This window comes from Phyllobates terribilis, unplaced genomic scaffold, assembly GCF_046119375.1.
Source record: "Phyllobates terribilis strain yellow unplaced genomic scaffold, ASM4611937v1 Scaffold_1__5_contigs__length_1240528914, whole genome shotgun sequence".
In the NCBI taxonomy this organism is placed as follows: domain Eukaryota; kingdom Metazoa; phylum Chordata; class Amphibia; order Anura; family Dendrobatidae; genus Phyllobates; species Phyllobates terribilis.
Genome location: NW_027362761.1, coordinates 70,483,485 through 70,508,106, shown reverse-complemented (window position 1 = coordinate 70,508,106; position 24,622 = coordinate 70,483,485). Strand labels below are relative to the sequence as shown.

Sequence of the window (24,622 nt, the reverse complement as noted above, 5' to 3'; positions counted from 1 at the left end):
AATTATCTTCTAACTTAGCACCAAAACAACAAGATATATAGTAGTAGTTAAAATCTACTGTCCAACTCCTCTGTACATCCATGAAATTCTCCCTTGAATAACAATAATAGGCAAACTAGTCTGACGGCATTAGTAAAAGTGCTCTGATGTACTTTGTACTGTTTAGTTTCATTTATCTTCACTTACTAGAACTTGGTCAACTCCGTTGAGCTTTAAGAAAAATGCATGTAAAAAACTGAAACAAACTACTATAATTAACTGAAATTTAATTACACTTCAAATAAATACATTTTTTTTACTAAACTAACTTAAGAAAACATCATACAACATCAATAATGATTCATGTAATTATTCTTTAAATTCTAAATGGCCTAAAACATAAAGTGCTTAGAAATGTATGTCTATTCAATGTGAAAAATATCACTCAAATTGAATAACAAAGAAAACAATCTTTTTAAATAAAACAAAATCATCCAGAATAATAAAGGTAAGGCCAGGGGATGCGGGGGCAGCGTGGCATAAGCTTCAAACAATCATGGTGGGCCAATGGCGGCACAACGGTGAAACAAAATCATGCAGCAATTTGCCATCGAGGTGGACAGAATTTCAGCCTCACATGGTGGCCGCACCGTCTGGCCATACCCTTAGACATCAAAAACCATTAGTAGTAACATGGCTATCTAGCAATCATATAAATAAGGATCAAGTAATTTATCTTCTTGCAGACAAACATCAGTTAAATGTAAACTATATAATGCAATGTTTATGTGATCTGTTCTACAGAAATAAATCTCTTCCTTAAAGGGGTTGTCCGGGCAAAATTAACATTTTACAAGTAGATTGGTGTATTAAAAAAAAATAAAACTATACTCACCTGACCCGGGTCCAGTGCAGGTCGTTCCATGGTCTGCATTTACATGTAAAGGAAAGTCACTGGTCAAAGCAGCACCAGGACAACTAGGACCTGTGATTGGCGGATGTGGTCAGCGGCATTGCTGATACCACTGATGATGAGCTGCTGAAATCCTTTCGATGTAAACACAGATTATGGAGCGGCCTGCACCGTATCACGGTAAGTGCGGGTAGGCGAGTATAGCTTTGTTTATTATTTTTTAATATACCAAACCACAAATTTCATTTTTTCTAGACAACCCCTTTAAATTCTCACTCTGGTTTCCAGCTTCTGGCAAAAACAAAATAATCACAACATGACTAATCTTTCTGTTGTGCTATCTGGGCACATACAAAAATTGTGACATAGTGACAAATAAATATATTTTACCTGCCATGAACTTGGTTTACACAATGCAGTGCTTCTAACCACAGCCCTGAGATTTTTTTTTGTTGGTGGATCATAAGAATTCCAATTGAATGAAATGACATTTTAATTCCTATATGGGTTAGAAAATATTTTTTTTCCATGTCCTGACCTTTTGCTTTGTCTTCGAGGCCATAATACAAAAAGAAACATCATAATAATGTGCAAAGCAGCACACCGTATACAAACATACAGTAAGTACATTTGACATATCCCTGAAAGGAGATCAGCTAATTAATAGCATCAATGTTAGTATTGTTGGCAGACACAAATTTTAGGGCTCGTTCAGGTGAAGTTTACATACTTTATTGGTTCCCCTGTAAAGGAGAGCCCCTCAGTAGCGATTGGATTAATCTAAATGAGCCCTAAGAAATCCTTCAAGACATTTTTCAATGACAGAGTGATGTATTATTAGCTCTTCGATTGCATGTAAGGAATGTGCTATTTATTTTCCAGGTTTGGCACACAATCTTCACAGTAAAAAAGAACATTAGTGTCTTTTGTCATTTATGGTTTCTTCAACAAGATCTATCCTTTTCAACCTTTCACCCCCAAAAGAGTTCAACAACAGGAGAGGCACTAATCTCCATATTACATTGCCTTAGTTGCCTTTTCTAGTTCTTCATCATAAATTTACCCTTTGCACCCAGATGCTCTGATGTTGGCATCTGACTGGATGAATGTACTTTTCCTGACTTATCAAGCCTAGTGTTTGGCAGTAGTTTTTGAAGAGGTACCTCAGTTCTTTCTTCGTTTATCATATGTAGTTTTTCACAAGATCGGTTCTTTTTTTCAGTCTCCAGCATGGTTGGTAGAGCATTTAAATCCTTATTTGCTTTGCCCTTAACCCTTGGATTATGTATCCAAGAATGTTCTTCAGAGATGATACTCCAATGTCTACCAGGGGTTTGGTTGTCTTTTTCGCCAGTACTCATTTTCCTCTTTTCCAACGCTGGTTTGCACTCTTGCTTTTTTGGCAGTTCTTTTGCTGTTTTCTTCTCATACATATGTTTTAACTGCTCAGCCTTGTCTTGATGGTACTTGGCTTGATCTCCAGAGCTTCGTAGACCTTCCAGTGAGCATAACATGTTGGAAATATTGTTTCTACCGCCAATTTGCAAATTTATATTACTATTATTTTCTTCTTTCCTTAGGCCACTTACATAATGGTTCATCAACTGCTTTCCTTCAGTACTAGAACATTTAGTCTCCACAAAATCCATCACTACAGGTTTGCGTTGGCGAGGAATATCAGACACAGACTTTACATTACTATGAAGGATTGATAAATCATCAATCTTCTTCCTTTCCAAGTCTTTTGTTTTGCAATCAGAAGATGTTTCACAGTTCATTCGTTCTTTTAATCCTTGTTTTAACTGCAGTTTTTCTTGTAACTTCATATCTGTGTGCTGCATGGCAGTAAGGGAAGATGAAAAGACGTCGCCGTCTAAAGTATTCTCGGCGTCACCCCCTTGCCAGTTAAATACCACTGTTCTGTCAGGGACTGTAGATACAGATGAAGAAACGGAGGAATAAACAGTGGATACTGAACACAATGGTGCAATATTATCCGATTGGCGTTCAGTCTCATTTATACACCCAGCTTCAGTTTTTGCAGCTGGTTTCAGGAGAGATATATCCTCACTGGCTGAGTGGTACAATTTTTCTTGGGCATTTTCATCTGCGTAGTACTTGTTTTTTATCCATATGCCGCCAGAGCAGAGAAAGAGTATGGCTGAAAAGTATAAAACGCAGCCTCCTCCCAGTATTCCAAGTCCAACTGTGCCAAAGGGATTGAGATATCCAATCGTGATCATCACAATTGATGCGATGATTAACAAAGTTGACACGATGACAACGATTGCGATGAAGACATGCTTCCATTGTATCCTGGTGGGTCCTGCAGAAGCCATGACTCAGGTAAGCTCGTGTGTCCTCTAAATGAGAAAAGTCTGTTACACGTTGCTTTATACACAGATCAAGGTAGCAGATTGACTCACAGGTTTCCCTGATGTCTCCTCCTCCAGTATGTAAAACAGTCTAAACAAATATCAAGAAGGTCAGTACGTGTAGAACAAGAAAAACAACTGTCTGCATATCTTTGACACATACATTCTTCGCTTCTTATTGCTTTTACCTGCACCATTGTATACGCGTACATTTCATTTGAATAAGAACAGTGAAACTTCTTTGCAGAGACCGCCCAAACCTAATCAGCAATCTTCTAACTGGTAATAGGTCAGTTAATAAAATAAACACGTCGCGTAAAAAAAAAAGCTCAGATCCAGGTTTCATTTTTTTTCCTAATGCACTTTAGTAAATGATTTAGGACAATAAAAGGATGAAATACTATAGCTGTTATGTAATCACAAACGAAATGTGACTAGTCACAAAAGAAAATATTATGTTCTGTGTGCGGGACGTTCTGGTCGTAATGAAAGTATGATAGCAAATCTCTGTTCAATAAAAATCTTGGTGCAAAACGCAACTGTTCATCAGCATGAAACGTTAATGTAAAAATATACCTATAAAGAGAAAAATCAGAGAAAATGAAAATTTTGCAGTGGTCTCTTAATTTTTGCCAGAGCTGTATGTAAAGTTGCTGTAAGGGCTCGTGCAGACGACCGTAATAATCGAACGAGTGCTATTCTTTGTTTTGATGGATAGCACTCGCCCCCATGTTATTCTATCGGGCCGTGCGCATGTCCAATTTTTTCCTTAGATGGTCCGGGGGAAAAAAAATCGCAGCATGTTCGAATATGCTCCGATATTCGGATCGCACTCGGCCATGTAAGTTAATGAGCCTGTGGAAAACATCCGATTGCATTCGGATGACATTTGAATGCAGTCCGATTTCCACGGACTGACAAAATGGAGTAGATGGAAAAAACATTTTCTCCCATTTTTTCATCATCCGAGAGAATCAGATCGCACTGTAATAAGAGTTTGATCAGAATATGATTTGCAAGAATTTACCCTCGTGTGACCCTAGCCTCGTGTTACCTTTTGTTTTAGTAATCCTTGTTTCTGAGAAATTTATTGGCAAACTTTATGCAAATGAGCTACAAGTGAAGTCTCTCTCCTTCTTTACCTGCCCACCACTGTCCTACTGTCAGTGACTGACAGGTCACTTTTGTCACCCAACCTGAGATCTCGCATAGATACTGTCATTCCCTGGGGTGTCTCATGCACACTAAGGTCCTGATGATGTTGCGAAAGCCGGACTGTCAATCTGTGCATGCTCTGCCCACGGGAATGATGGTGTCCACAAGAGTTCTAGAGCAGGTTCACACAAAAGTGACCTATTTGTTACTGGCAGAAGACAGGTAGCGGGTGGGAAAATGAGAAAGGGTGGAGAGCTGTAACGGCAGGGCCAACTTCTCTGCATTTGAGACTCAATTGCATAAATATTTACGGATGGATTTCTCAAAAGCTGGAAACAAGGATTTCTAAATCAGGTATGGACAGCATCAACATTAGAGACTTTCCATAGATGATGTTAGTTTGGGGTATAAAAAACTGCTGACAAGTTCCCTTTAAAAAAGCCACGAGGAATTTCTAAAGAAACATACTGGAGAGTTTTATCATTTTCCATTATTCAATGCTTAAACTTTAATTTCTGAAGTGTGAATGGGGCCGATACATCAAAGAATTTACATAAAACACGGAATGGCCATAAAAAGTTTGCACAACTTGGGCTGTGTGCCCACGATGCGTTTTTTAAGCATTTCCGCAGCGGCAAAAACGCTGCAGAAACGCTTAAAAAACGCATGGTAGAAGGTCTGCTATGTTCCCCAGTGATAATCCGCATGTGCTGTGCACATGCTGCGGAAATTTCCGCTGCGGATTATCATTGGGGAAAAAAACGCACTACCAATTATTTTGCGGAAGTGCTGCATTTTCGCCGCCATTGACTTGCATTGGAACGCATGGATTCCGCATCACTGTATATGTAGATGCGCATTCCATGCGTTCTAATGTGCGGATGGGTACCCGGGTCTGGAGAAGAGAAGACTCTCCTCCAGACCCAGGTACCATAGAACCTATGAAAAAAAAAATAAAAAAAAATAAATAAATATGATATTTACCTTCTGACGGCCCGCGGTGCGCTCGTCCTCCCATGCCGGCAGATTGCGGTGGACTGAATGACCTGCGCTGACGTCATAGTCATGTGACGGGTTACGCGATGCTGACGTCAGCAGGTCCTTCAGTGTACCGCGATCTGCCGGCAGCCAGGATGGAGTGAAGCAAGACTGCGGGGGCCATCGGAAGGTAAGTATAGATTTATTTTTTTATTTTTAAACATTCTTTACGGTCACAGTATATAAATCCATGCCGGTTGCATGGATTTATATAGTGTGACCAAGTTGTCAAGCACTTTCCAAATGATGCTAAAATCGCTTGGAAAGCGCTTGACAACCGGCATGCGGAAATGCATGTGAAGAATGCTTCACATCCGCATGTCCCTGGCAGGAAAACGCATGTACAATCCGCATGTACAATCCGCATGTGTTTTTTCTGCCAGGGAGATGCAGAAACGTTCAGGAAAAATCCGGAGCAGTTCTGCATCGTGGGTACATAGCCTTAGAGCTGCATAAAAATGTTGGTGTTTTGAAATCTATCAGTGAGTCTTATTCCTGCACGCCCCTCATTAAGACTGGTGTATGAAACACTAGTCTTAATGAATCGGTACCTAAATGTAATAAATATTTCCTGTAACATTCTGTCCAGCTTATTATAAAGCAATACGGAGATTGTTGAAAATGCATCAACAGCTTGGAAATGTGATAGTGTTTTCACTGCATGGGAAAATTTATCAAAAGGTTTGTAAAAGATTTTCATTTAAATTAAAGGTGAAGTCTAGTAAATATGATCCTCTAATATGTCATAGATACTGCAAATGTGAGTAGGCTAGTTTTATCAGCAGGGCTGCCACCAGGAATTTCAGGGCCCCATACTGGCAACATTTTTGGGCCGCCTTCAGACTCCGCCAGGCTCCAGCCCATCTCCGCCTCCACCCCTTGAACCTTCCACAGTCCCACCGCCCACTCTTGGAAAAACTCCATTCTACACCACGTCCTCACCAATCACACATTACCAGTTTTTATTGAACACCAGATCACATACATAGCCATCAGCTTTTATTATGGCCAAAAGATTTTTTAAGCCGCCACCACGGCAAGGTAGACTCTTTTGTCAGGGCCCTACTCTACTCTAACCTATAAAAAAAAATGTAAATATCCAATATTTTTTTGAATATTTTTATTTATTTTTCTTTCAGGGAATGAGTCACGTGCATTCAGGTTGTGATAATTTTTTTTATAATGTGTATTTCTGACTGCATAGGATTATAGTCAAATGAATCGTGCGGCTACTCGCATGTCTGACCAGCCGCTCCGTTCATTTCAGGGGGCAGTTAGAGTTATGGGGCCCCTGTTCTCAGGATTGGTGGGAGTTCTACTTCTGGGACCCCCCACTGATCACAAGAATGGGGCCCCCGAAAATCTCATCGCCCCCTGAAATGAGTTTAGCAGCTGATTGGGCATGCCATTTGATTGTAAGGGCCAGCTTACACCGCAGATTTTCAATCAGAATTTTCGTGCGTGCAGGTCCTTTCTCAGCATGACTGCGGCTAAAACCCGCCATTCCGCAATCCTCATCACTGTCTCCCATAGAGATGAATGGGAGGCATGAAGGAAGCGGCCACCATTGATATTTATCAGAATGTTGGCGTGGCTGTCCACGCCAAACTTCTGCTTTAAGATCCGCCATGTGAACTGGCCCTAATAATTATTCCATATGTTGTTTATAGGGTATAAGTATTAGGTTACTAGAATATCCCCTTTAAAACATGCAACTGTACGTTATTGCAGGCAAGCAGACAGGCAGCAGTCAGAAGGGCTGAACTTAGTAGTACTTAGTAGTTTACAGGCAGACAGCAGACAGAGACGGCCGCCAACTTCACACTGCACAAGAAGAGTAGCTGGTGGGGTGGACCAGCAGGTGGGCGAATGGGAAGTCGGATGGGGAAATGGGAGGTCGGACGGGCGGGTGAGCGGGCGGTGGCACGCACCTCATCACTTTCAGGCCCTGAATTCCTGCATATAATGTGCTGCAAGAGCCCGGGGTGCACCGGTATCTTAGGAACAGAGGGTGGGCCGGCAGCATTTGACGTCACTGTTGTTAGGCCGTTTATACAGTGGCTCGGGGCCCAGTCGGGGCCCCACCTCTTTGCTTCTCCTCACCAGGCCCCATACAACAGTAATAGCAGTAATGCCCTGATGACGGCCCTGCATATCAGCACTGATCTCCAGACTGAAAGACCTCTTAAAAGAGCTCACACCTACAGAGCCATCTACACTGGAAATCAGTAGCGATCCAAGATCAGACTTTACCGATGTGTTCTTCTACCATTCTGTATATCTTATCAAAAAGTCATCTCCTCTTGTAATGGATGATATGGATAGTACACTGCTCAAAAAATAAAGGGAACACTCAAATAACACATCCTAGATCTGAATGAATGAAATATTCTCATTGAATACTTTGTTCTGTACAAAGTTGAATGTGCTGACAACAAAATCACACAAAAATCATCAATGGAAATCAAATTTATTAACCAATGGAGCCCTGGATTTGGAGTCACCCCCAAAATTAAAGTGGAAAAACACACTACAGGCTGATCCCACTTTGATGTAATGTCCTTAAAACAAGTCAAAATGAGGCTCAAAATTGTGTGTGGCCTCCACGTGCCTGTATGACCTCCCTACAACGCCTGGGCGTGCTCCTGATGAGGTTGCGGATGGTCTCCTGTGGGATCTCCTCCCAGACCTAGACTAAAGCATCCGCCAACTCCTGGACAGTCTGTGGTGCAACGTGATGTTGGTGGATGGAGCGAGACATGATGTCCCAGATGTGCTCAATCGGATTCAGGTCTGGGGAACGGGCGGGCCAGTCCATAGTTTCAATGCCTTCATCTTGCAGTAACTGCTTACACACTCCAGCCACATGAGGTCTGGCATTGTCCTGCATTAGGAGGAACCCAGGGCCAACCGCACCAGCATATGGTCTCACAAGGGGTCTGAGGATCTCATCCCGGTACCTAATGGCAGTCAGGCTACCTCTAGCGAGCACATGGAGGGCTCCAAAGAAATGCCACCTCACACCATTACTGACCCACTGCCAAACCAGTCATGCTGAAGGATGTTGCAGGCAGCAGATAGCTCTCCACGGCGTCTCCAGACTCTGTCACGTCTGTCACATGTGCTCAGTGTGAACCTGCTTTCATCTGTGAAGAGCACAGGGTGCGAGTGGCGACTTTGCCAATCCTGGTTTTCTGTGCATTTCTTTGCAAGGCCGAAAAGCCCTCCATGTGCTCGCCAGAGGCAGCCTGGTTGCCATTAGGTACCGAGATAAGATCCTCAGACCCCTTGTGACACCATATGCTGGTGCGGTTGGCCCTGGGTTCCTCCTAATGCAGGACAATGCCAGACCTCATGTGGCTGGAGTGTGTCAGCAGTTCCAGCAAAATTAAGGCATTGAAGCTATGGACTGGCCCGTCCGTTCCCCAGACCAGAATCCGATTGAGCACATCTGGGACATCATGTCTCGCTCCATCCACCAATATCACGTTGCACCACAGACTGTCCAGGAGTTGGCGGATGCTTTAGCCCAGGTCTGGGAGGAGATCCCACATGAGACCATCCGCAACCTCATCAGGAGCATGCCCAAGCATTGTAGGGAGGTCATACAGGCACGTGGAGGCCACACACAATGCTGAGCCTCATTTTGACTTGTTTTAAGGACATTACATCAAAGTTGGATCAGCCTGTAATGTGTTTTTCCACTCTAATTTTGGGGGTGACTCCAAATCCAGGCCTCCATTGGTTAATAAATTTGATTTCCATTGATTATTTTTGTGTGATTTTGTTGTCAGCACATTCAACTTTGTACAGAACAAAGTATTCAATGAGAATATTTCATTCATTCAGATGTAGGATGTGTTATTTGAGTGTTCCCTTTATTTTTTTGAGCAGTGTAGTATTTAAAATAAAACTTTTGACTTGGAAGCTAGGGATACTCATATCTTTGTGTGAAGCCTTGAAAAATCTGGAACATGCTAGATCCAGTGCTTATTCAAGCCACAGCCCCTTTCTATACCAAAGTAACAGAAATCCTTTTTTTCCTGCCTGAGCTTGTTAAGTGTTTGACGTGTTTAGAAAAACTCTTTGACCCCCTTTTTCTTCACTCACATACCTTGGCCAGCAGTACTGTGAGATTACAAAACTGGAACACTCTGGCATATGCAGCCTTTATTTTAAATGGTAAGACTTGGCGGATATGAAAACATAGTGGGGATTTTAGCAAGACTGGCATTTTAAATGAAAGTCATGAACCTGTAGTCCCCCCTGGAGAAAGATGCGTCAAATTTATTAAGAGGTTCACACTTGTTAATACATTTGCTGTATCTTTCGGCTGTCCATGTGCCAGAAAATGAAGTCCATGCCAAACATAGATTTCAGTTACAATGTACACTATTTTAAAGCGCATATTATAGTTAGTGATGCTTGAGCACTGAAATACTTGAGAGCCCGGTACTCGAATCAAGCACTCGCTCTCTTCTTTCTCTTCTCACTCTCTCTTCTCTTTCTCTTCTCACTCTCTCTCTCTTCTCTTTTTCTCTTTCTCTTTCCAAGGTTCAAGGTTCTCTACAAGGTTCACATACACAGTTCCTGCCTAAAGCATCTAGCTCCATACCAATGCTATCTCAAAGCCTAGAGAAAACATTAGTGTAACGTGTGTGTGCCTGGATCGCTTACCTGTATCTGCACTGGTCCTCTTTCCGTACACTGTTCCGTTTTCAGTATGGCGGCTTCCCTCAGTTTTAAATTGCCTAGACAAGTTATACAGCACATGTGGACATTAATGATTGATCAGTTAGCATCCGCTGCCAAAGCCATATACTGACAGTTAGAACGGAGGAAGAGATGAAAAGAAATCCAACATTACTGACCTCAAACTTTCAGTTATTAAAAAATTTGGTCAGTAAAAGTCCAAACTGGCCATTGCAGCATTTTCTTCCACTTAGTAATGATGTTTCAAGGTTTCCGAGTATCAATATTTTATTGCCTCAGCCAACTGAATCTGCTCTTTGCATTAACCCCTTCCCCCACATGGAGGTTTTCTGTTTCTGGGCTTTCATTTTTTTCTTCCTCTCATTCTACCAAGAGCCATAACTTTTTTAATTTTTCAGCCCACATAGCCATATGGGGACTTGTTTTTCGCGGGACGAGTTGTAGTTTTGAATGTCACCATTCATTTTACCACCATGCGAAAATGGAATGGAAATAAAAAATGGAAGATAAAAAAAAAATCGAAATTCGGCAAAATTGTAAAAAAAAGTGCAATTACGCAACAGTCTTTTGGCTTTTGTTTTTATGGATTTCATTGCACAGTAAAATGACCTGGCAATATGATTCACCAGGTCAGTATGATTGTACCAAACATGCATAATTTTTTATTAAATGTGCCCCTGCTGTGTACTGTGTAATGGTTGTGTCTGACCGTGCAGGGACATGGTCTGATCATACCACATCTCCTGAGCAGGGGAGGACGCAAAAGAGTATACAGACATTACAGCAGGGGGTCACAGCTGCTGCTTTCTGTGAGGTAAAACATGTTTTTAAACAGGCAGGAAAATGTTTTACCTCACAGAAAGAATCAGCTGTGACCCCCTGCTGTCTTGTCTATATACTCTTTTGCTTCCTCCCCTGCCCAGGAGATGTGGTATGATCAGACCATATTCCTGCATGGTCAGACAGACATTACACAGTACACAGCAGGGACACACTTATAAGATTATCTCAGCACAGGAACATTTTTAACACAATTTTAATCCAATTGCGTAACTTATTTTTATTCCAAGATCTATTGATTAAAGTGTTCTTTGTTGATGTTTCTTATTACATTTGTTGTGGCAACTGAAAAAACACAATTCTGGTGCTTTGATTTTTTCCTCATTATGGCATTTGCCAATATGGTTAATTAATGTTATATTTTGATAGATTGGATTTTTTCAGCCATACCACATACGTGTATTTTTTTATTTCTTGATTTTAATGGAGGAAAAGGGGAGTGATTCAAACTTTTGTTTATTTTTTTCATATTTGTAAAAAGATTTTTATTTTATTTTTATTGTGTTTTGTAGTCTCCTCACGGACTTGACCCTGTGATTGTCCGATCATTTGTATTTTATCCAGCAATAACACAATATTGCAGTTTATCATAAGGGCCTTCAGCAGACCTAGACTGTCACAGCACCCCATTGAGTGTCACGGAAGGGGCCGATGGGCACTTAGAAAGGCTCTCGCCCTAGGACATGCCCTGTAATAGCAGCTGGCAGAGCTTAGCTCCACCAGTGGCTGTGAGAGGCAGATGATGGCTGGATATTCATCAGTGTTTGTATGCCAATAGCTGAAGTGGAACATGCAAAAAAAAACTATAATTCAAAGACTGACACCTGTTCTGTGTTTTGGAGACACTGCTGGTTTTGGCATACAAATACTGATGAAAAGTCACCGACGTCTGAATGAGCCCTTACACAGAGCAGTTGACTATGTGGCACAAGACAACAAGTCCTGTTTTGATAATCTCCTGCTGATCAAACATTGATTTTATTGAAACAGCAACACACCGCCGATTAAGTGAGCTGTAATTGCAGGAAATAGGTTATCAGCCCCTAAATCATGCTGCTCTCATATTACATAGCAAACCTGCTGACGGATTCCCTTTACCACACACAGCACATGGGCGTTTAATAGGCGCTAAAACCTTAAAACCCCTTTTGTTAGCCGAGATCTGCTTTACAGTATCAAGGAAATGAATACTACATTGATTGCAAGATTTCAGTGTGTTGTTTTTTTTTTTTTCTTTCTTTTTTTTTCTTAATATAGTTAACATTTTGGGAATTGGCGTTTTCAAAGGGAACGGGACAGGGGGCGCAATAGGGTGTCTAATAGACACTCACTTGTCTAATTCATGACGAGATGTGGCGCACCTTATGCAACATCTCAGTACTCAAGTATTTCAGCACATCACTATCTCAAGATGCGCCTGTTTAAAACGCCTCAATAGAATTATGCAGCTCGGACTTCGGCATGCCACCTCATCAACAATGCCGGTCTTCATGAATTGGGGGTATAGTCTTTTTTCTTTTTACTATTTTTGTGCACAAAAAGTAACTTTCATTAAAATTTCATTCGCTTTTTTCATTGATTATTTGGGGTACTTATGACTTTTTTTTAATATGATATTTGTTGTATGTAATACATAAAATGATAGTTTTATAGTTCAGCTTGTTATGGAAGTGGTAATATCAATTTCGTATAGCAGCCATTTATAACAACTTCTTTTGATCCACGCCTAATGTCCTGCTGTTTATCTAACAAACATATGTTTATATTATATATATATAAATATATATACAGTATATATATATATATATATATATATATATATATGTACTGAAACTATACTATACCTGCGACTACATGGTAAATAGGAAATGAAAAAAGTCTTGGAAATTTCTGAGTTTCAACAGCGGATGTTTATTAGTCAATTAAAACTTTTTTTTTTTATTATGTCATGCAATGCCAGTAAGCAGTTCTATTTCCTTGTCTCACCTGTTGTATGTTGACATGGTGAACTGAGTTAAGAGGTCACATACAAATGATACAAGACATGAAGGAATGAATGCAACAAGTATATGCAGGCAACGATTAACAATGGCAAATCATACACGTCTTCCAGCTTTCAGGGAAAACATTCTAGCAATAGAAAGCTTTTTTTCTTATTATTCATGACTCATTGTTTTATTACTTATGACTTTGTGAGTAAATGATCTACGAATGTAACAATGATGATATTAAAAAAAACACACAATACATAAAGTGGATATAAAAAGTCTATACACTCCTGTCAAAATGCCAGATTTTTGTCATGTAAAAAAATCATACCAAGAAGAATAATTTCAGAACATTTCCACCCTTAATGTCATCCATAATCTGAACAAATCCATTAAGAAACAAACTGAAATCATTTTCAGGTTGGAAATAAAGATAACACACCTAAAATAATGTGGTTGCATAAGTTTGCACACCCTCTTAAAATTGGGAATGTGGATGTGTTAAATTATCAAATCACATTTAAACTTATGTTAAAGTGAACCTGTCATGTGAAAAAATGCTATTAACCTGCAGATATGGGGTTAATCAGTCAGTGCCAGGAGGCATGGTTACAGCCGCTGCTCTCTATACACAGAGCGGAGACCGAACCCATGACGGTGCTGCCCCAGTGGCTGAGACCTGAACGCTACTGGGAGGAAAAAGGTTAATTTCCTCCCAGCAGCAGGGTTCTAAGTGCAGACGCCGGACAGGTTCAAAACGCTATTTACCTGCAGATTAACCCAATATCTGCAGGTTAATAGCATTTTTTCACATGACAGGTTCCCTTTAACCCCTTAACGACAGTTAAGGATACTTATTCCTCAGCGCGGTGAAAATGCATTGCTGAGGAATAAGGCTGTAGCGCCCCCCAGCGTCGACAATTTTCCGGGGTCTCAGCTACCAGGGGTAGCTGAGACCCTGGAGAATATGATCAGCGCCAGTTTTTCCGGTCCCCGATCACGTGATCGCCGTTATTCACCGAATATTATTCACCGGGATTTTTTTACAAGTAAAGAAAAAAATGATGACGATATGGCGACTAGTGTTGAGCGCAAGTGCTCGCTACTTGAGTTTGCATCGGGTGCTCAGGTATGCACTGAGTATCGCGGGTGCTCGAGTGACATGCTCGAGTCTCCGCTCCATATGCTTCGTAGCCAAAAAAACCTCTCGGGATTGCCTGCCATGCACGAGCGATCCCTGCATGTTTTTTTTGGGTGTCTAACAACCGTGAAACAAGCGAAGCGGGGACTCGAGCATGTGTGGCACCCCAGGGGTCTGGTTGCCACAGTAATAGAAATATTATGTCTGAGAGCAAGTGGGAGGTTTCTCTGGTCAGGAGCCCTAAGCATGCAACACTGCCCGCCCCGCCCCAACCTGGGAGGGGAGGAATCTACCCTTATAAACTGGGTCTGGGGCGCGATTAGGAGGGACAGAGCCTGCAGAACAAGCAGAGCAGTCAGAGTCTGGGAGACAGAGTCTGAGAGTCAGAGCCTGGAGAGGGAAAGTGACAACAGGAGCTCTGTAGGAGCAGGAGCGAGTGCCAGAGGCTGGAAGCTAGAAAGCTCACCTTGGCTGAAGACACTAAACCCGGACACGGAGTCTGAGGCTGTGGGGACATCCAGGTCCAGCAGCAGAATCCAACCGGCAGGGGATTCCATGTCCTCTGGCCATAGAAGTCCGGAGGCACGGTCACAAGCAAGGGACCAGCACCGCCATCGTGAAGCGGAGGCTAACGGAAGGCCCCAAGTCACCGGCCATATGGGTGAGCACCACACGGTATACTCAGGGACGTGGGCTACTTCTACCCGCATAGAGCAAGGTAGCCAGGAAAGAGTGCAGATAGTCGGGGAGGCCTACAACTCCACCTGACCAGGGGAGATCATACTTGCTTACAGACTGACCAGGCCCCTACTGCTAACCAGTACTCCCGGGAGGGTCTGCGTTATTCCATCAGTAAAGACCCTGAACTGCACCACACGTCTCTGTGTTTCATCGCCGCACCAGCACCATCAGTCCTGGGACGCTCACACCATCACTCCCATCATCCACACTAGCTGCCCTGAGGCAATACTTCTCCCGTGGGGAGTTATACCATACTTGGCTGCGCATACAACATCAGCCTCAGCGGTCTGCAGCGCAGCGGCGGTCCCCACTGACCGCAATCCACGGGTGGCGTAGTCGGACATTTGTCACATTACTAATACTGCCACTGGTTTGACCGCCCTGGGCACGGACCGGGTCACAGCCACGGAGGACTACAACCCCCAGCGATCCGGCTCCGGGTATCCCCTGCACAGCACAGGCCCAGGGGGCGCGTCACATGTCACGCGATACATGGTGCATACCTGAGTACCCGATGCAAACTCAAGTAGAGAGCACATGCGCTCAAGACTAATGACAACTTTTTCAATATGATGACTTAATGTTATCAAATTCTGTGTCGTATCTCTGGGTTCAAAATGTTCACTATACCCCTTGATAAAATCCTTGAGGGGCCTAGTTTCCAAAATGGCGTCACTTGTGGGGGGTTTCCACTGTTCAGGCGCATCAGAAGCTCTCCAAACAACGCGACATGGAGTCATCTCTCGATTCCAGCCAATTTTGCGTTCAAAAAATCACACAGTGCTCCTTCACTTCTGAACCCTGCCATGCGCCCAAACAGTGTATTTTCCCCACATATGGGGTATCGGCGTACTCAGAAGAAATTGCACAACAGTTTTTGTGGTCCATTTCTCCTCTTACCCTCGTGAAAATAATAAATTTGAGGCTAAAAGATCATTTTTGTGGAAAAAGTTAGATTTTTTTTATTTTCACGGCTATATGTTATAAACTTCTGTGATGCACCTGGGGGTTCAGGGTGCTCACCACACATCTAGATAAGTTCCCTGAGGGGTCTAGTTTCCAAAATGGTGTCACTTGTGGGGAGCTTCCACTGTTTAGCCACACCAGGGGCTCCCGAAACGCAACATGGCGTCCACTAATTATTCAAGCAAATTTTACAGTCAAAAAGTCAAATGGTACTTCTTCCCTTCCGAACCATGCCATGCGCCCAAACAGTGGTTTTCCCCCACATATGGAGTATCGGCTTACTCAGGAGAAATTGCACAAGAAATTGCATGGTGCAATTTCTCCTGTTACACTTATCAAAATGTAAAATTGGAGGCTGAAAAATATTTTTTGGGAAAAATGTGAAAATTTTATTTTTACGGCTCAATGTTATAAACTTCTGTGAAGCACCTGGGGGTTCAAGGTGCTCACCACACATCTAGATAAGTTCCCTGAGGGATCTACTATTCAAGAAAATTTTACATATGGGATATTGGCGTGCTCAGGAGAAATTGCACAACAAACAACAAATTTTGAGGTCCATTTTTTCCTGTTACCCTTGCGAAAATAAAAAAAATTGGGTCTACAGTAACATTTTTGTGAAAAAAGTTAATTTTTTTCTTCCACATTCCAAAAATTCCTGTGAAGAACCTGAAGGGTTAATTAACTTCTTGAATGTGGTTTTGAGCACCTTGAGGGGTGCAGTTTTTATAATGGTGTCACTTTTGGGTATTTTCTGTCATAAAGGCCCCTCAAAGTCACTTCAAATGTGATGTGGTCCCTAAAAAAATGGTTTTGTAAATTTTGTTGGAAAAATTAGAAATCGCTGATTATTATTATTATTATTATTTATTTATATAGCACCATTGATTCCATGGTGCTGTACATAAGGAGGGGTTACATACCAAATACAGATATCACTTACAGTAAACAAACTAACAATGATAGACTAGTACAGAGGGAAGAGGACCCTGCCCTTGCGGGCTTACATTCTACAGGAACGGGGAAGGAGACAGTAGGTTGGGGGGTTGCGGTAGCTCCGGTGTTGTTGAGGTGGCCGCAGGCAGGTCATAGCAGGCTGTAAGCTTGTTTGAAGAGATGGGTTTTCAGTTTCCGTCTGAGGGATCCAAGTGTGGCGGATAATCGGACATGTTGAGTCACAGAATTCCATAGGATGGGGGATATTCGGGAGAAATCTTGGAGGCGATTGGGCGAGGAACGAATAAGTGTGGAGGAGAGAAGGAGGTCTTGGCAGAACCGGAGATTACTTAAGGGAATTTATCGGGAGATTAGTTCAGAGATGTACAGAGGAGAGAGGTTATGAATAGCTTTGTAGGTCAGTGTTAGTAGTTTGAACTGGATACGCTGGGCAATTGGGAGCCAGTGAAAGGAATTTGCAAAGGGGGATAGCAGAGGAGTAGCGAGGCTAGAGATGAACTAGTCGCGCAGCAGAGTTAAGGATGGACTGGAGGGGTGCGAGAGTGTTAGCAGGAAGGCCACAGAGGAGGATGTTGCAGTAGTCGAGGCGGGAGATGATGAGGGCATGCACAAGCAGTTTAGTAGATTGAGGGTTGACGAAAGCACAGATTCTGGAAATATTTTTGAGCTAGAGGCGACAGGAGGTGGCGAGAGCTTGGATGTGGGGTTTGAAGGACAGGGCAGAGTCAAGGGTTACACCGAGACAGCGGATTTCTGGTACAGGGGAAAGTGTGATGTCATTTATTGTGATAGAAAGGTCAGGTGGGAAAGATATGCATGATGGGGGAAAGAAGATGAGCTCAGTTTTGTCCACATTGAGCTTGAGGAAGAGGGAGGAGGAGGAGGAGGATATGGCTGCTGGACATGCTGGGATTTTGGACAGCAAAGAGGTGACATCTGGGCCAGAGAGATAGATCTGGGTGTCATGAGCGTACAGATGGTACTAGAAGCCATGGGATTTTATGAGCTGTCCCAGGCCAAGGGTATAGATTGAGAAGAGTAGGGGTCCTAGGACAGAGCCTTGAGGGACTCCAACAGAGAGGGTGGCGGGGTGAGGAGGTAGTGTGGGAGTGGGAGACGCTAAATGTGCAGTTGGAAAGGTATGACGAGATCCAGGATGGGGCAAGGTTTTTGACGCCAAAGGAAGAGAGGATCTGTAGAAGGAGGCAGTGGTCAACTGTGTCGAAAGCAGAGGACAGGTCAAGAAGAAAGAGTACAGAGAATTGTCTGTTAGCTTTGGCTGTAAGTAATTCATTAGTCATTTTGGTAAGAGCAGTTTCAGTGAAATGGTGGGGGCGGAAGCCGGATTGTCGAACAGAGAGTTAGGTGAGAAGTGAGAGGAAAGTTCAGCGTGAACGCGTTGCTCAAAGAGTTTGGAGGCAAATGGGAGCAGTGATATGGGGCGGTAGCTGAACAAGGTGGTTGGGTCGAGGGATGGCTTTTTGAGGATGGGCGTGATTGTGGCATGTTTGAAGGCAGCAGGGAATGTACCAGTAGTTAGTGATAGGTTGAAGAGATGGATTAGGGATGGAATGAGTGTGGGGGTAAGGTTGGGGAGGAGGTGGGATGGGGTCGAGTGCACAAGTGGTGAGGTGTGATTTAGAGAGGAGACGAGTAAGGTCTCCTTCTGTGATGTTGGGAAGGAAGGTTATGGGGGAAGGGCAATGGTCTGGAAAACAAAGTGGTGGTTGGGCAGTAAAGACTTGCCTTGTTTGGTCAATCTTGTTTTTGAAGTGTGTGGCAAACTCCTCAGCAGAGATGACGGAGGTCGGAGGGGGCAGTGGAGGGCGGAGGAGAGATTTAAAAATGTTGAATAGCTGTTTGGGGTTGTAGGATAAGGAATATATGAGGGTTGTGAAGTAGGCCTGCTTAGCAGAGGTGAGGGATGATTTGAATGCGAGTGTTGCTTGTTTGAATGTAGTGAAGTCATCTTGACAATGTGTATTCTTCCAACGCTGGACGCTTGTCGAAGTTGTTTAGTGAGGTTATTGTGCCAGGGTTGCCTTTTGACTTGTCGTGCTCTGCCATGCATAAGAGGGGCACGGTAACGGTCTGATGATACCAAAGTTTAACTTTTTGACCATAATTCGAAAAGGTACCTTTGGTGCAAAGCCAGCACTGCGCCTGACCAAAATAACACCATGACCAGAGTGAAGGATGGTGGGGGCAGCATTATGCTTTGGGGCTGTTTTTTGGCAGCTGGAACTGGAGCTTTAGTCAAGTTGCAAACATCAGTCAATTTTGCAACAAAACCTTAAGGCCTTTGCTAAAAGCTAAAGATGAAGAGAAATTTCTCCTTTTAGCATGACCATGATCCTAAGTATACCTCCAAATCAACAAATGAATGGCTTCGCCAGAAGATCATTGTTTTGGAATGGCCCAGCCAGAGCTCAGACCTGAATCCAATTGAAAATCTGTTGGTTGAGCTGTAGATGGTTGTACACAGTAGATGTCCTCTCAATCTGACAGGTTTGGAGCGCTATTGCAAGAAAGAGTAGGCAAAGATTGCCAATTCTAGATGTGCCATGCTGATAGACTCCTACCCAAAAAGACTGAATGTTGTCATGAATTCAAAGGGTATTTCAACATAGTATTAGTTTAAGGGTGCGCATATTTATGTAACCACATTGTTTTACTTCTTTTTCCACCCAAAAAGATTTCAGTTTGTTTTTCAATTGAATTGTATAGATTATATGGGACATTAAAGGTAAAAAAAAATATCTAAAATATATATATATTTTTTTTTAAATGAAATCTTGCAATTTTCACTTTAGTCACTGAGCATTCTGTAAGGGTATGTGCACAAAACAACTTTTTCAGGCGTATTCCGCTCCAGAAGCCTGCCTGAAAAGCACTCAGAATACCCTAAAATGAATGAACATATGGATTTCTATGTAATAACAACTTGATGTTCATATGTTCAGTCTTTTTGAGTGTCTTTTAACCTCTCAAGATTTCAAAAGACACCGTTCGGCTAAAAGAAGTGATCTGACCATTCTTCAGGCATTTACATCCTGAAGACGTGTAATGCAGGTGCCGGGATGCAACGCACAGAGACACAAGGCGAGAACAGTCAGAGATGTTTGTAAACAGTTTTATACAACAGGTATACTGAAACAAGGGATTAGCAACAAGGGTAATGAATAGAGATGAGCGTTGTTCTACTCGAACTGTTCGCCAATCTCAAATTCGAGCTGTTTTGGGCGGTGTTCGAGCCGTTCGGCGAACACGAACAATTTGAGAAAAATTCGGCTGTTCGAGGTTATGTTCGATAACTGTTCGTGCACCAAAATCATAACTGGATTTTTTCTCAGTAATGATGAAAATTAATGTTAATACGCAGTTTGAGTGTACAGCGGGGTGGGGGGAGGGGCAGGGGATGGATCTCTGCAGGAACAATGAAGATCTCCATTTTTTTTTCTCTTTCCCGCATTTACAGTGGGGAGGTGCAATCTGTCAGCCTATCAGCAGCGCACACACGGAGCGAAGTGCTTTTTTTCACACAAGCAAGGGCATGTGTCATTGGCAGTGTATGTCACATGTCCTTGCCCTATAAGACCCAGCCATTTTCCCCGTCGCCACCATTTTCTCACTGCTGCAGCTGCGTGTTAGACGGCACCGCTGTTGCTGTGTGCGCTATACCTTGTTAATTTCAAGCCAATTTTCGCACAAATATACAGATAGCTTGGGAGTAGGGAATAGTTGTGATTGCAGTCCTTTTAAGGACTAGGTTACAGCATTTCCTACGACTTTTATCAGGCAGGTCTGTGCTCTTAAATAGATAGGTTGTGGGAGTAAAGACTAATTGTAATTGGAGTCCTTTTCAGGACTAGGTTACATCAGTTCCTATCAGTTTTTGCCAGGCAGGTCTGTGCCAGTGCTGTGCAAGTTTTTTTCACAGCATTTGGCTAAATCTAGCAAAGCTAATCCTTTTTGGCCTATTGCAGAGTGTGTTAGTCAGTGGAGTAGCCTATCTGTGTTGCAAGATATACCACCTGTGTATAGAATACCAATTTTTTTACTGCACCTAGTGAAGTAAAATCTTTTGGGCATAGCATCATTCTATTAGTCCATCTATACTGACCTCCATCAGGTTGCAAACTGAATCTAATTTTTTTCTGCATCTAGCTCTGAAAAAATATTGGGCTTCTAGCTGTGTGTGGGTCTTGTTCTATTAATCCATCTATACTGACCTCCATCAGGTTGCAAACTGAATCTAATTTTTTTCTGCATCTAGCTCTGAAAAAATATTGGGCTTCTAGCTGTGTGTGGGTCTTGTTCTATTAATCCATCTATACTGACCTCCATCAGGTTGCAAACTGAATATATTTTTTTCTGCATCTACCTCTGAAAAAATATTGGGCTTCTAGCTGTGTGTGGGACTTATTGTATTAGTCCATCTATACTGACCTCCATCAGGTTGCAAACTGAATATATTTTTTTCTGCATCTACCTCTGAAAAAATATTGGGCTTCTAGCTGTGTGTGGGTCTTGTTCTATTAATCCATCTATACTGACCTCCATCAGGTTGCAAACTGAATATAATTTTTTTCTGCATCTAGCTCTGAAAAAATATTGGGCTTCTAGCTGTGTGTGGGTCTTGTTCTATTAATCCATCTATACTGACCTCCATCAGGTTGCAAACTGAATATAATTTTTTTCTGCATCTAGCTCTGAAAAAATATTGGGCTTCTAGCTGTGTGTGGGTCTTGTTCTATTAATCCATCTATACTGACCTCCATCAGGTTGCAAACTGAATATAATTTTTTTCTGCATCTAGCTCTGAAAAAATATTGGGCTTCTAGCTGTGTGTGGGACTTGTTGTATTAGTCCATCTATACTGACCTCCATCAGGTTGCAAACTGAATATATTTTTTTCTGCATCTACCTCTGAAAAAATATTGGGCTTCTAGCTGTGTGTGGGTCTTGTTCTATTAATCCATCTATACTGACCTCCATCAGGTTGTAAACTGAATATAATTTTTTTCTGCATCTAGCTCTGAAAAAATATTTGGCCTTCTAGCAGTGTGTGGGACTTGTTCTATTAGTCCACCTATACTGACCTCCATCAGGTTGCAAACTGAATATATTTTTTTCTGCATCTACCTCTGAAAAAATATTGGGCTTCTAGCTGTGTGTGGGACTTGTTGTATTAGTCCATCTATACTGACCTCCATCAGGTTGCAAATTGAATATAATTTTTTTCTGCATCTAACCCAGCCAATAGTTTTGGCCTAATACCACAGTTTGGCCACTCAGCTCTGCTCGGTTCCCATCCATTGTTTTTTTGTGCAAACAACTCCAGAGTTGTGAATTAGTTAACCACCAAAATGAGTGGAAAAAGGCCTGCTGCTGGTGGAAAGGGGAATAGGCGTGTTGGGAAGGGGAAAAAAGGTTGTGTCCGTGGGGTAGGTGTTAAAGCAACAGTAACATCTGCAGAAGAAAGACCATCTTCCAGCCAAACTAAAATGTCTACTTCTTTTAGCGGACAATGTGATAAGATCCCTTTCTTACGGCCACGCCAATCGCTACAAATTCCAGATGAGGCACAAAAACAGCAGGTGCTTCAACGGATATCAAGTGCTCCTTTAAGTGGGCTCTCCTCCACATCAACTTCAACATCACAAATACTCCAGTCCTCAAAGGTGTCACCCAAATCGCACTTGCTTCCTCACAGCTCCCAAATCTCCAGCTGCCCGTCTGAGTATGAGGTAGAACAGATGGTTGAGTCTGCAGAGCTGTTTACTCATACTATAGCCTGGGAATCAGAGGTCGACTCCAGCGCTTCTGTGAATCCAGACGAGGAAATGATCTGCACTGATGCCCAGAATCTTTATGAGTCGGATCCAGGACCAGACGCAGAAGGTTCTGACCATAATGTAGACCCTCATTCCCAAACTGTAACTCCTGTTGGTGGAGACAATGAGGAAGACGATGATAAGACTCAAATACCTGATTGGAGCGACAACTTTAGTTTTTTGTCAGGGCAGGAACAGGTTGGCTCTGAGGACGACGGGTGTGATAACACACAGGGTGATGATGATGAGGTTGGAGATCCCACTTACTGTCAACCCACAGTCAGCCAAGAGATGAGGTCAGCAGAGGAGGTGGAGGAAGATGCTAGTGACGACGAGGTCAGGTTGCGCCTTCCTGGACAGAGACGTAGTACTGGAAGCACGTCAACAACTGCATCCTCAAACACAACTCTGCCTCTCACCACAAGTCGTGGTGGCTCTTCAGGTCGCATGGGTGCTAAGCCTTGCATAGCCTGGGCATTTTTTCAGATCGATAAAGATGACCCAACTCGTGTTATCTGTAACATTTGTCAGCAAAAGCTAAGTAGAGGCCAAAAAATACATAGTTTGAGTACTTCATGCATGAACCGGCACATGGACATGAAGCATAAGTTGCAGTGGGAAGCTCAGTGTGCTACAATGCGGCCTAGCCGGCCGGGCCAACCACCGTCTGCCATATCTTGTGCATCCGCGGCCTCTTCATCCTCTGTGACTGGGGGGACAGCAGTCACACCTGTTTTGGGGCGCAGACCTGCCACCTCTTTACCCGCAACAGCCAGCGTGATTGGCAGGTCATCATTTTCTTTGGAGGTGGGAACACCAGCTGGTGTTGAGCGCTGTCCGACATCGATAGCACCACCTTTGGATCAAGGCAACCTAACATGTCCGCCTGCATCTTCCTCACAGACCGGCAGTTTGCCGGGGACACCCTTATCAACCCTGTCTAAGCACAATAGCCAGCCCTCGGTCCCTCAGATGTGGACAAGTAAAAGACCATTTCCTCCTAGCCATGAGAAAGCTAAGAGGTTGAATTTCACCATCTGCAAGCTCTTGGCTACAGAAATGCTGCCTTTCCGCCTGGTGGACACAGAGGATTTTCGAGACCTTATGTCCGTCGCAGTGCCCCAGTACCAGATGCCCAGTCGGCACTACTTCTCAAAGAAAGGTGTGCCTGCGCTCCACCAGCATGTCGCACACAACATCACCGCTTCTTTGAGAAACTCTGTGTGTGACAGGGTGCATTTCACCACAGACACTTGGACGAGTAGGCATGGACAGGGGCGTTACATGTCGCTGACTGGGCACTGGGTAACTATGGTGACAGCAGGACAAGGGGCTGCTGTCCAAGTCTTGCCGTCCCCACGAGTTGTGCGTCAATCCTCTTTATGTCAAAGTTCCTCCACTGCTTCTGCCTCCTCAACCTCCTCTCGGTCTTCCACCTGCACCCAAAGCCTGTCTGGTCATGCCACAAGCTTTCTAACTGTGCAGAAGGGATCCTGCACACCTCCTTACTATGCTGGCAGTAGGGCTCAAAGTCATCAGGCGGTTTTTACATTGAAATGTCTGGGAAATGTGAGTCACACAGCTGAGGAGTTGTGGTCAGCTCTGGAGAACCAATTTCATGAATGGTTGTCTCCACTGGACCTGAAACCAGGGAAGGCCGTGTGCGACAATGCTGCAAACCTGGGTGCGGCCCTTCGCCGGGGCAATGTCACACACGTGCCTTGTATGGCTCACGTGTTGAACCTGGTTGTCCAGCAATTTTTAGCCCACTATCCCAGACTAGATGGCCTTCTGCAGAGGGCACGGTCGCTGTGTGCTCACTTCCGCCGTTCGCATCCCGCAGCTCAGCGACTTACATCTCTACAGAAGTCGTTGGGCCTGCCACTTCACCGGCTAAAATGCGATGTGCCTACCCGGTGGAATTCAACTCTGCACATGTTGCAGCGACTGTGGCAGCACCGACAAGCCCTGGTGCAATA

General features: G+C 43.3%; 1 protein-coding gene across 3 annotated transcripts; it reads right to left on the bottom strand.

The window, feature by feature from the left end:
* Positions 1-246: 246 nt before the first annotated feature.
* Positions 247-10,242, bottom strand: LOC141205670 (uncharacterized). Of its 3 annotated transcripts, none has more exons than XM_073664157.1 (2): positions 10,138-10,242; positions 247-3,255 (listed from the first exon to the last, which is right to left on the bottom strand). In XM_073664157.1, the coding sequence occupies exon 2, from the start codon at positions 3,229-3,231 to the stop codon at positions 1,933-1,935; it is 1,299 nt and encodes a 432-aa protein (XP_073520258.1). In that variant the 5' UTR covers positions 3,232-3,255; positions 10,138-10,242; the 3' UTR covers positions 247-1,932. The 3 variants fall into 3 exon arrangements, with proteins under 3 accessions (XP_073520258.1, XP_073520250.1, XP_073520269.1); XM_073664149.1 differs by having other exon boundaries at positions 247-3,358; positions 10,138-10,222; XM_073664168.1 differs by lacking the exon at positions 10,138-10,242 and adding an exon at positions 3,456-3,477.
* Between the last annotated feature and the right edge of the window lie 14,380 nt (positions 10,243-24,622).

Bases quoted from the DNA above. Each gene is read 5' to 3' on its own strand.
- LOC141205670 (XM_073664157.1), bottom strand. From the start codon at position 3,231: ATGGCTTCTGCAGGACCCACCAGGATACAATGGAAGCATGTCTTCATC.